The sequence below is a fragment of the Micropterus dolomieu genome, linkage group LG17 (assembly GCF_021292245.1).
Source record: "Micropterus dolomieu isolate WLL.071019.BEF.003 ecotype Adirondacks linkage group LG17, ASM2129224v1, whole genome shotgun sequence".
In the NCBI taxonomy this organism is placed as follows: Eukaryota; Metazoa; Chordata; class Actinopteri; order Centrarchiformes; family Centrarchidae; genus Micropterus; species Micropterus dolomieu.
In genome coordinates, this window is record NC_060166.1 from 9,193,814 (window position 1) to 9,206,123 (window position 12,310).

Sequence of the window (12,310 nt, forward strand, 5' to 3'; positions counted from 1 at the left end):
AGTTATCTGCATTATTATGCATGATCTATTGCAGTCTTTCTCTAAAAATAACAACATGTTAATAATAGTCGCTTTTCCCCTTGCTTCATCTCCCTTTCATCTTCCTTCTTTGTAAAAAGCAACAACAAACACAAAGCACTACATGAGTGCCCTCCACTGGTGAAGCGTCATGGTACAACAAAAAAGAAGAAGAAGAAAATAAGGCTTGTGTCAATTCATAAGCATTTATTTGAGCTGAAACAAAAATGCCATCTTAAATTAAGCCTTATGAAGTGAAAAATACAAAGAATATGTACAGAGCATTGCTTCCGTCAAGTTAACCTACATCATTGACCTTGTATGAACAATACACGATAATACAACAAACACATTAAAACAATCTTTCAAGTGGGTTCCAGGTACGTTTCAATACTCGAGACCATGTTGGCAAGAGGAAGTCAAGTTCAATCCACACAGCCAGAAAGCAAGTCTCTCAGTCAGTCCCCTGCAGGGTGAGTCATCAGCCCAAACCAGTGAGCCGGTTCTCAATGCGGCGTCAGGAGGGGGCTCAGGCAGGGAGGGGTCACCAACAAATAAAGCAAAGTCATACTACAATGAAATAATATGTTATAATAGTATCATTACATTTATGATATATTATTTTATTCTTTTGTACGACTGCTTGTTTTAGATATATTTGGAGATTCAGATTTATCTATTGATGTAGGCCTATTTATTTATGATTCCAGCATATAGCCTTTGATGTGTGTATGTTGACCTGACTGGGGGGAGTTACTGCTGCTTACTTAACTGCCCTTGCAGGCATAAATAAAGTTTTATACCATAGAATTGAACTGAATAATGACATGACTATCTATAGGTTATCCCGATATAACTGGGATATAGAAAAATCACCATTACACTCATGTGTTTCACTCTCACCACTTATTGTTTAAATTTACAATTGAAGAATTAAAAATAAAAACGTTAGGCCTAAAGGATGTGCGGTTTCATGTTGTTACTGGTATGGTGAGGTGTTGCATTGAGTCACATTTCTGAAATCAGTTCAAAACACACCAAGCAAAAACTATTCTGGGCCAATGCCCAGAACTGTCAGCTATTTGCTGACTAAAATCTAATACATCTCACATTGGCCACATAGTCTTGTTTGACTTTTTCCAGCCCTTTCATGGATATCATTTCATGGATGTTAGTTTGGGGCGTTTTTATAGATGATTTAACCGTTGCTGATGGGTGGACTGTTTGAACCTCCTGGTTTTCTCTCCAGCTGATGTTTGTCCAGTTTTCCTGCGCTGGTCTCGGTATCTCCATTCATGTTCTCTCCCGGTTCCTCCGCCGACTCCTCCTCTATGGCAAAGCGCGTGTCCGCGGAGGAGCACAGGGAGCTGATGCTGCTCTGCTCCGTGCACAGCGCGCACGCGAGCGGAGAGGGCAGCGCGCCCTCGTAGTGGAGGGGTCCAAAGTGGTTGCCGTGGTTACCGCAGAAAGGCAGGGACACCTGCACCGAGCGCAGTTCCGAGACAGCGGAGGGGAAGGTGAGGCTGTGTTTCTTGGGCATCGCGCCCCACTCCCGCTGCTCCTCCTCGTGCACCAGGCGCGTGAAGATGTTGATCCTCCTCTTCTCTCTCCTTTTGGAGCGAAAGTAGCCCAGCATTATACCACAGAGGAAGACTCCGTAGAAAGACATGACTATTAATATGTACAGGTACGCGTTCCCGTCGCTTTTGTCCGCCTGGGAGCCCGCAGTGCTCTGTGTGTGCAGGAAGAGCCGTTTGGGTGATGCTGTGGAGTTTTCCAGGTGCTCCATTTCTTTTTCAGTCTAGCTTATGAAGAGGTCCTACAAAGTGCGCTGAAAAAGACACAGACATAGGCTACAAATGTGAGCATTGGTATCAGTTATACGCACGCTTTACGCACATGGACAAGTTCCCCGTGAGTTTTATAAGTGATTACAAAGTGATGACACCCACAACTGTGACAGTATGCACAACAAATGTTGTCAAGCTCTTCACTTGAAATTGATGATGGAATTTCATTTGGGTAGAGCAAAAAGTGAAACTTGCTTTAACTTCACCCTGAGGCATGGTCATTGCAATAGAAAGCAATGATATGGCAAGAATGTATTAAGCAGTGTTTCACTTTCCCAGATTATTTTACAAATGACATTCAGTGCATGCAGTCTTTTAAAATCCAATTTCAGGGTATATTCCATCATGATGCTTAAATAAACAATTTCTCATTATTTTTCAAAAACATATAGTTGATTTTGAAGGGTTTTACTTATGTTATCTTATTGCTTACTTATTGTGTTGAAGCAATCATGTACAAAAAGTTACTAAAAGTCTACACAAACTTATTTAGTTTAAATAAAACTAAATTAATATCAATGACAAAGTCATACATTGTCTACTCACCCAACTGAAGAGGTAAGTCTCATGTGAACCTTTCCAGCTTGTTTCTTCTTGCAGCTCTTCTGGAGTTTGGCAGCACTACTACATGGGTGAAGTTATTTATATAGAGACCCTGGAGTGTCAGCAGGAGTCACATGATGGGGCAGATTGTAAGATGAGTCCTGTACTATGGAAGCCCTGAGGAGACGTTATGTTAAAAAACCAAGGAATAAAAAACTCCTTTTAAATCTTTTAACATTATTCACATGTCTAGGGGATTCTTATGAAGGATTACTACAAGAGGTCCTGGGGGGGGGGGGATGATATTTATTGTTGGCTAGCTAGCTAACATTAGCTGCAGACACTAGAAAGACATAATCATAAGTATGAGGGCATTTCCTTAAGTATTTTAAGTAGTTTATCCAGGCTTTTTGCACAACAACATCTATATTTAAGACTTCTGAACAGTTGTTTGTATAACAAATATACAGGTTTAATAATAATAATACGCAGGCTTCTTGGACTTTTATAGCACACATGAGACTAAAATTACTAATCAGTAAGGTGTGAAGGTGCTTCCACCACGGTCTTGAAGGCCTGCTATAAGTTTAACAGGCCACCAGATGTCACTGTGTTTGCTGAGTAAATGTCCTTTGTCTAAAATTCAGTTCGTATTGAAGAGCACATTTACTTGGCACTGTCGGGGATCCTTGATTTGCTATTACAGCAGCCCTGCTTATTATGGCATGCATGTATCAGATTTGTCAGCATTCATTCTGTGAACTCTACTCCAGCATGGTGTAACAAAAATAGGTTTCAAGATTAGTAATGCTGTTAATGCCAAATTCCACCCTACCTATATCATGTAACTTAAAAGCATCAGACAAATTTTGCCTCTCATATTTGTTGACAGTTGGGGAACAATTAAACACAAATTTGGATGTAGGCCCTACAGAATAAGAGAATAATTTTTTTCCATAGGTAACTCTAATGTTTACCCAAATTATGTACAGATTTATAGGCTTTCTATTATCTCACATGGCTTGAAATATAGTGCATATAGCTGGAGTAAATGGGAAATAATTCTCCCAGAGGCCCCCCTAGGTTTGGGCTAAGCTCAGAAAGTTTACAACGTTTGTCTCTGCCTAAATACATCTCCTCATCTCATCACACATGACTTTTCAATTTCTTTGCAAATGAACCTGAAGCCTATGAATAAAATCATGCAAAACAGTCAAGGTGGAAATGGCAGAGCAACGACAATCAAAAACAAATTATTTCTTTCAGGAAAGAGGCAGAGACACACCATGATTCCATGCCATTATTAGATTTTTTTATGCTGATGTATCAATATGTACAGTATGCCCAGGTGTTGGGCCCCTCCAAACACAAAAAACTAGTAAAAACAACAAGTTCTGCTACACAAATTTGTATTTATGCTTTATTTGGATATTAATCTTTTCTTTTGTTGAAGTTTTTTGTGTAACTGCTAACAACTCATACACGTCTGAAACATGACAAGGGCCCCCAATTACACACTGCCAATAGGGTTGGGAAGCTCTTGCCTGTTGCATGCGTCTCTTCTTTAGTCTTGAACAAAGCATTTGTATTTTATAAGCATATCATGTTTTTTTCCAATGTAAAATCTTAATAAAAAGTAACTGGTTTCTTTAACTGTCAAATAAATGTGATGGAGTAAAAAGTGCAAAATCTCCCTCTGACAGTAATATAACGTAGCATAAAATGGAAAGTAAAGCGAGTATTTCGAGTATATAGCTCAAAGTTGTACTTGGGTTAATTAAGTCAGGTACTTGATTTACTGGAGTATTTGTTGTAGGTTACATTTCACCAGTGCAGAATGCTACTGTATATTAAAGCTAGGATTTAGGAAAATAGCATAGGTTTAGTAACATGAAAAAACAGAGACCAACACTTATAATAAAAGTGTAATATGCATCAAATTCACAGGTAGACATCTTTTTTTCTGTTTTATTGAATTTTACATTTGCACTTGATTCAGCTGTTCGTGATTTTTACAGTGTTTTCTTGGTCATTCTAAGGGTGGCTCCCTTTCTTTTAAAAATGAAATCTCCAAATGGCTGATCTAATTTGATAGTCTGCCTGAGCCCAGCCCTGTCTACCAGACACAGCCATGGATCAGTCTGACAACACTGGGAATTTACGCCTTAATACTGTCATACTTGTTGAGCATTGAAAAGCTGTACAGACAGATAAATAAACGCCATAATGTGTCTGCCTTTTGGTCACGTAGGCCTCGTTTTCACACCCAATGGGGCTGAAGAATTATAGTGCGTAATACTTTAAATTAAATTAATTAGACTTGGTCATTCTGGCAGAAACATTAAATGTATTTCTCCAAAACAATAAAATACTCCTGCATGTAGACCAAACACCATCTTTATTTATGTCACTAGAGTATTTTTCCAAAGGCAAATTACAAATAAATAGTTGGATGCACTTATGTTACAAGGCAGGCTCTCAATACAGAGAGGGAGTTGTGCTCCAAAACAGGTCTATGATAATAAAGCTCAAGTTAAAATAGAGGCTATGCATGTGCGTCCTCCGCCGAGCACGGCTCCACATACATATATGTACACTTAGGGAGAAACAGTCAGGAAATTAGAAAGACGCCACTCAGAATCACAAGAGAAAGCAACAGGTGTCACATTGTGAGGGATGCTGGGGCCATGTTTGTGCTGTGTATGGACATGGATGAGTCGCCCCACTTAGTCATACTTGTGCCGACGACAGAAATACGTGACAAGGCTTTAAGATGATAATGACAGTCCTGCAGAACAAATGTTAGCCATACACACAGAAGTCACACTTATAGAAGTGGGCTCATTTTTCAACTGGTGCAGCCACACACATTGAGAATGTTTTATTTATGTCCTATCTGTAATCAATGCCCTTATTTGGACAGAAATGATACATTTTTATATTCTACTATGATTTATCAACTATGACAATGATTACACAGTCATTTGAGCTGTAATATGTAAATGTGCGTTTTTGTGCACAATGTGGTACAGCACATACAAAAGTATTAAGTACTATCACGATAGGAAAATACAATAGACTAAACAACAGTGCATCTTTGTTTCTTTTCTTTTTAAATAAGAATATTAGGTGCAATCTTTGTTATTTTCCTATAAAAAGGACAATGGCCTTAATGTCGATGATGAAAAGATACAAATTGTTACACCTGATATGATCTTAGCATTTTTAACAAGCCGCTCTCATTTGCCCTCAAATGACTTTGTGCTTGGTATCAAGATGTGCTGATTGGAGCCCTCCCACGACCATGGGAGTCAAAGTGTGACTGTCGGTGGGGGACAAAATAAACCACTGACAACAACAAAAACAAAAGAGTTAACCGTCTCCTGACCTGCAGGAAGGAGGAAGTTGAAACCTTTAAGTTGCAAAAAGTTTAAAAGAGGATCAAACTGAACTAAGGGACATATCTAGACATACACCAACCACTCTAGTGTGTCATGGGTGAACACAAAGCAACGAACCTATTTACCCGACCTGAGCTTCTGCTGTGGCACTCAGAAAGAGTTCAACAGACAACGTCAACTGTTTCATAACTCACATCTGGAACAATAAAAATTCTCAACACAGAGGTCATACACCTCGGTTGAAAAAGGGGAAAGGCAGTTTCTTATTCGTTTTCCTCAACACTTAGTTTTTAGTTACTAATTCAAGTGTTCCGTGTTGGAATTGGTAACACCTTATTTTTATCCTTCTTTCTCTGAGAGGAGTGTTAGGATTTACGACAGATCACGGTGGCTCGTAAGTTCATGGGGAAGGATGCAGGGGAGCTGTGAGAGGGTACTAGGAGTGTTCAGAGTCAAGTGTTGGTCTGTACTTTGAGAACGGACAGTGCTGTCCGTTATTTCCCACCGTACATTCTCTCAATGTCGTACTGGTAACGTGTTTTCAGCTCCTTGCGTTTGAGCTTGAACGCGTCAGTCACTAATCCCGTCTCTGGAGTCCATGGGTCTGGGCTCAGACAGATCTTGCGAGGGATCTCAAAGCGCTCTAGCTGGGCTGCAACAGAGGGAGACGAAACATTAACTTGTGACTCATCACTAAAAGGTCCCAACATGGAAAAAATCTGTACCCACGTGTGTCTGGAGCTCTAAGCTAAAGTTTGACTTCATCTCACCTGCTAGAGCCACCTCAGTGATGATCTTGAGGACCAGCTCCTCCATGGCTTTACTGTTGCACAGTTCCTCCCATGAGCCTTGGACACCGTACTGGTCAGCCAGAGCCAGCAAGTGCTTCTGATTGGGCACCACAAAGCCAATCACATACGTCTCGTCACTGCAGAGTGGGAATAGGGGAGACGACAAGAGGTGTGTCAAAGTGAAAGAGAGAGAGTCTTTTGCAGTTATTAAGCAACACTGGTCTTTGTGTGTTTTCTGGCAACTGTTCGGCCGCATGTGATGATGGAGCATGCACCAGCCATTAATTCTTCACCAAGTGTGATCATTGTCCATAAAAGGAAACACAAATAATACATGCCTGGACAGATTGCTCTGTTGCACTATGACACAACTGAATCAACATTTCAGGGTGCAAAAATATGTTGTTCAGAATCTAAATCAAAAAGCTTCTAGTGTAAAAGGCTTTTATATGGCATCAAATGGAGCAGGAGACACAAACACCTACAAAATCAGTTGTTATGTAAATGTAAATCTGTAACAGAAGCTATGTAAAAATTATGGCAATAATCAGTCAGGATGAGGTGACCAAACATGTAGCCAGAAAAGTTTATACACCAACAGAAATTATTTTTGTCAAAAGAAATCCAATAAACATAACTACAGATTGCTTTATAATATGCTTCAGTAAATAACAGTGTCAAGTTGCCCTGTGGAGTTTTCTTGTAAACAAACAAAGTTTCTGTTTACGTTCAGTGTTTCTCACCAAACCTCATTGTGTATCCTTGAGCTTTAGCAAACATGTTGAATGCATTTCCTTTATCCTGCAAAGCTGGTTTTTGCAAACCTGACTCCGATTCTTAACATGTTGCAACTTGCATTCTTTACATCCATGTTTACTTGCAAGCAGCCACCACCTTTGCTGGCTCATGAGACTGAACATTTAAGTACATTTGCAAACTAAAAAAACAAAACTATTAGCTAAAATAAGCTAGAAAGCTTGACAGAGCAGCGGAATTGGGTGATAATTCTCCGTGGGTTTGTCACTAGAGAATCTTAGATCAGTTGTAGTGATTTCATTAGCTATGTATCTGTACTCTGCCTAATGACAACAAAGTTGAATCTAATCTAATCTTTACTTTTTTACCATAAAAAGAGCAGTTTTTACACACTGCAACTACTTCTACTGGTCCTCTTGCGTCTAACTAATAATGTAAGCCCACACAGCCAATAAAAATACATTAATATTTATATAATATATTAATAGACAGATATTAACAATAGAATCACATTCTAGTCTTTTGAATCGATGCACGAACACACACACACAAACAAGCAAACAAGCAAACACACAAACACACACACACACACCTGTTGGCATAGGCACAGATGTTGTCGACTAGAGGGCAGTTCTTCAACATGGCCTCCACTTTTCCCAGGGAGACGTACTCTCCAGCCTGCAGTTTCACCAAGTCTTTCTTACGATCTGGAAACACAGCAGAGGCCGCTGCCTGTAATAACACGTGTGTTTCCATGTGCGCTTCTACAAGTGTGGGTATGTTTGTATTTCCTAAGACGAAGGGAAGAAGCTGGGGAGAAGAAACTGTGTATATCTAACTAGTGATGTAATCTGCATCTGTACCACTTATATTTCCTCTAAACTTCCACCCACACAACCTTTCCTCACCAATTATCTTGAGGCACCCGTCTCTGTGAAACTCTCCGATGTCTCCTGTGCAGAACCACCGCTGGCCGTTCTCATCCACAAAGAAGTCTTCTTGGTGTTTCGCCTCGTTCTTGTAGTATCCCATGGTTACGTTGGGTCCACCAATCAGAATCTCTCCTCTTGGATGCGGCTTGTCGGTGCTACGGTAACCACCTACAAGGAGAGTTTGAATTCAGTGGACTTCAAATACAAACAGCAGTAAAGCAAACAATTTACACCCACATAATAATTTAGTGGAGATAAAAACCTGACAGCATGTTTACTTTGAAATTCTATTTCCGCTCTGTGAGCTAAGCAAGCAGTAAACTCAACTTGATAAGTATCAAGGTTGAACGGAGCTTCAGTACAATGAGTTATGATCCCTCAGGTTCCCTCAAGGTTATAGACCCGCCACAGTGATCTCTCCTTAAATGCTGACAATCTCACTAGTACAGGAAATGAATAATGGTGGATGGATTGGTAAACTCAGAAAAGTGTTCCCATGTGGATGAGATGACACGCGGGAAACAAAAGGCACATGGTTTAATGTATATCCCTGTGAATCATCATTTCATCATAGACTCTGTGTGTTTGTGTGTAGCTCCTCTTCCAGTCACACTCACCCTCCTCCCAGTCTTTGAGCCTGATCTCACAGCAAACCAGCGGCCCTCCCACTCTCCCAGTGCTGTAATCCCACACTGGAACAGACAACACACACGCACGCGATAAGGAAACACACAAGCATCAAGGCATGACATTTATTACCATAGCAACCTGACCTCACGTGTTGACTCGCCATGGAAACCCCATCCCAAAGGACTGTCCACAAAACAGTGTTCTCCTGGCTCAAACGACGGGCAGTGGGCCGCTCTGTTGGTTTAGTCTGCCTGGGAAAGGCTGGGAGTGTTTCCACTATTTGACAAATGTGTTGGCACTGAAAGCCAAGAGATAAGCTACCAAGTTCAAAACAGATCATTGGGACAACCATCACCACCGCAGATATGAGAAGCATTCTTTTTTACGCACATTACTAAGAGATAGGAGAATGATTTCCCTCTTTACGAGAAGCTGTAACATAGTAAAGCACATAGCTGCAATGTCTGCATTTTGGGGGGGGGGGGATCATTTGTCTGTATTTTAATATATTTACTTATGATTTTCCTCTCATTAATTTTCCCATCACTGCTGTACATTTCACTCTCCCTCTTTATGTCCTCCCACTGCTTTTTATCTCTGCTTGCACGCTGTGGAAACTCCACTGTTTATTTCTGAGCAACTGTGCGAAATTGCTCAGAAATAATGTGCTACTTAGCGAGCAAATTACTATTTTAATTTTGTTCTAGTTAACAAAGCAGTTGTTACTGTTGATATATGTCTTTCCTCAAACATTGAGCTATTGCCATACACTGTATATAAAAAGGTTACTGCAGATAAACAAGACTAACAGTCCACAGCCAAGCTAGCTGCTCTCTGCACAACAGTGCTACAACTAAATGCTAACGTCGGCATGCTAACATGCTTGTAATCACAATGCTAATTGATTGATGTTCAGCAGGTATAACATTTTCACCTGATGGCATTAATGGTTTTCAAATTTAATAACCAAAAGTTGAAGAGCCATTTCACTAAAAACCACAAAAGTCAACCTCATGGTGGCGTAAAAGTCAGGATCATCACTGGCATAAGGTAAACAATGTCATAGCAGTCCATCCAATAACTGGTGAGATGTTTCAGTTAATAACAAAGTGGTGGATGGAACCACCACTTGACAATGCAATCTATATAACCAAACTGCTAGGGTGGCTTTTTAATAATTTCTCTAATTTCCTATCAGGAAAAATGATGAACATGGGATGTGAAAACTATTTGGTTTCCTTCATGGTTTCCTAGTTGAGCTGACAAAGATATTCTGAGTTTTCAAAGTTAGTCTCAAAGAGTAACTTAACACAAATTCCAAAATTCCAAAAATCAATTAAAACTTTCTGGTCTCAGTCTATATTTAGTTAGTACAGTATAGTCTACAGTTTTAAATATAAATTAATTTATAATACCAATTTTAGTGAAAGTAACAGTGACAAGCAGTTGTGAAGCACAGAGTTAGGTTTTAGTGCCAACTTTACTCTCTATTTGTGATTTGCTTGATATGCCTAAATATCTGTATTGTTATGCCCATTTGTTTTGTCTCTAACCGTATACTACTGTGCGACTCTCACTGCTGCTTACGCTCGCTAATGGTTCCAGCACCGCAGGTCTCCGTCAGGCCGTATCCCTGACCCACCGGGCAGCAGAAACACACATTCATGAAGCGTTGCGTGGCTGCGGAGAGCGGCGCTCCACCTGATAACAAAACTCGCGTCCGACCTCCCAGCAGAGACCGAACTTTCCTGAACACCAGCCTGGAAGGATAAACAGAAGGCAGTGGTGGATTAACAGAGGACGGGAGAACGCACAAGTGAGTGAACCTGAGAATAACATGCTCTTCTACTGACTGAAGAAATTCTTTATAACTCTTGTAAAAAAGTCACTGTAACATCTCATCCACACACTTGTCGCATAGAGGTGTGCTGTATCCTTTGGCGAGCTGCTCCAGTTTGTAGTTGTAGGCCAGAATGAAGAGTGTTCGCTGGACACAGCTCATCTCCTCCACCTTGGTCATCACGTTCTTATAGATACGATCCATGATCTCCTGGAACCAGAAATAGGGACGGAAATGGAAAGAAAGAAAGAGAAGTGATGAGTGTACTGGATCTAAACTACAGAGGCAAAGTATATACTACATACTAGGGCCTTTTTTCTGTTAGCCATTTTTTTTATTGCGATGATTCAAAACAAAGCTGATTATGATTTATATGATATGATTTAGTTTGACTACTGTAAAAAGTAAAAAAAAAAAGAAAAAGCGATTCTGACAAACTGGAAAAGGACACTTAGCATTGCAGATGGAAAAACGACAAATTTCTTAAAGCGGCAGAAATCAAGTTTTGGCCACTAGGGGGCAGGATAAAACTGAAAGACACACAGCCACCACATATCACTAGTTTGTGGCTAAAATTTTAGCAAACTCTAACCTAATTAAACATCAAGCTGACACAGAGCAACATTAGCTTTCATCCATGTCCAAGATTGTCTTCTTTTAGCTAGTTTTTGGTTATGCAGCTAAATGCTTGAAATCTTTCACCAGCCCCTCAGCATCTTTGGCTGGATCTGGTTGGTACTAGAATACAGTGGGTGTATGAGAGGGAATTTTGTTTATTTGGCTTGGATTTGTTAGTCTGGGATCAACTGGATGAAATGGATTAAACTGGTGACAGGAACAGGACCGTGCTGGGAACAGAAATATCAAAGGAATTGATGTTATTTTGTTCCTTGGCCACAATACAATTGTGTGCCTAACTTGACTTGATTCTTTGAGTTTCTTACTATCAAAGGGACTGTAGCAGAGATAACTGAAACCCACAGATCAAGAACACTTCTTCATCCAAATCAGTCTTCAAAAGCTGGACTAATAGTTAAATAGGGTAAAGGGCACAAACAAAGAAAAAAATAATTAAAACCATCTGGTCTGTCAGTGTGTGTGTGTGTGTGTTTGTGCATGGTTGTGTGGGTGAAGCTAAAGCAGTGAGAGAGGAAGTCGACATAGGATTCATGCAGCAGCCTGCTGTCATATCACAGCAAACAATTTGTACGTGTGTGTGTGTGCGAGAATATGTGTGAGTGTGTATGAGTGTATGTGTCGTGGGGATAACCACATGGGGCTTTCTCACGTTCTGTTTACAGCTGTGAATGGTTCCAGACACTGGGGCCCTCTGCCCTTTACACTATGACCACTGGGAGCTGGGGGTGGGGCTGAGCTCATGGTGTGAGAGAGACGGACAGAATACAGCGTCAAGGGCACATTGTTGGTGTACAGTCTAACCAGCATGAGCAATGGAATTATAATCTCCTATTGTCAAGGGTTTTTTGTCATCCTTCATCTCAAGTTCTCAAGAATCTTCACGGCAATTATTAAAGTTATTTCATAACTG

The 12,310-nt window shown here is 40.3% G+C and overlaps 2 protein-coding genes across 2 annotated transcripts in view; both read right to left on the reverse strand.

The window, feature by feature from the left end:
- Window positions 1-210: 210 nt before the first annotated feature.
- kcne4 (potassium voltage-gated channel, Isk-related family, member 4) lies at window positions 211-2,470 on the reverse strand. Its single transcript, XM_046074085.1, has 2 exons — window positions 2,415-2,470; window positions 211-1,849 (listed from the first exon to the last, which is right to left on the reverse strand). Exon 2 carries the CDS (start codon window positions 1,805-1,807, stop codon window positions 1,217-1,219), a length of 591 nt encoding a protein of 196 aa, XP_045930041.1. The 5' UTR covers window positions 1,808-1,849; window positions 2,415-2,470; the 3' UTR covers window positions 211-1,216.
- A 2,320-nt stretch (window positions 2,471-4,790) lies between these two features.
- acsl3a (acyl-CoA synthetase long chain family member 3a) overlaps window positions 4,791-12,310 on the reverse strand; it is a 30,248-nt gene continuing 22,728 nt past the window's right edge. Inside the window, exons 9-15 of the mRNA XM_046073656.1 lie at window positions 10,832-10,971; window positions 10,509-10,681; window positions 8,909-8,983; window positions 8,268-8,459; window positions 7,952-8,066; window positions 6,583-6,740; window positions 4,791-6,464 (exon numbers count right to left, since the gene is read on the reverse strand). Of these exons, the coding sequence (XP_045929612.1) occupies window positions 6,307-6,464; window positions 6,583-6,740; window positions 7,952-8,066; window positions 8,268-8,459; window positions 8,909-8,983; window positions 10,509-10,681; window positions 10,832-10,971 (1,011 nt within the window). The 3' untranslated portion in view covers window positions 4,791-6,306. The remainder of the gene's footprint in view (window positions 6,465-6,582; window positions 6,741-7,951; window positions 8,067-8,267; window positions 8,460-8,908; window positions 8,984-10,508; window positions 10,682-10,831; window positions 10,972-12,310) is intronic.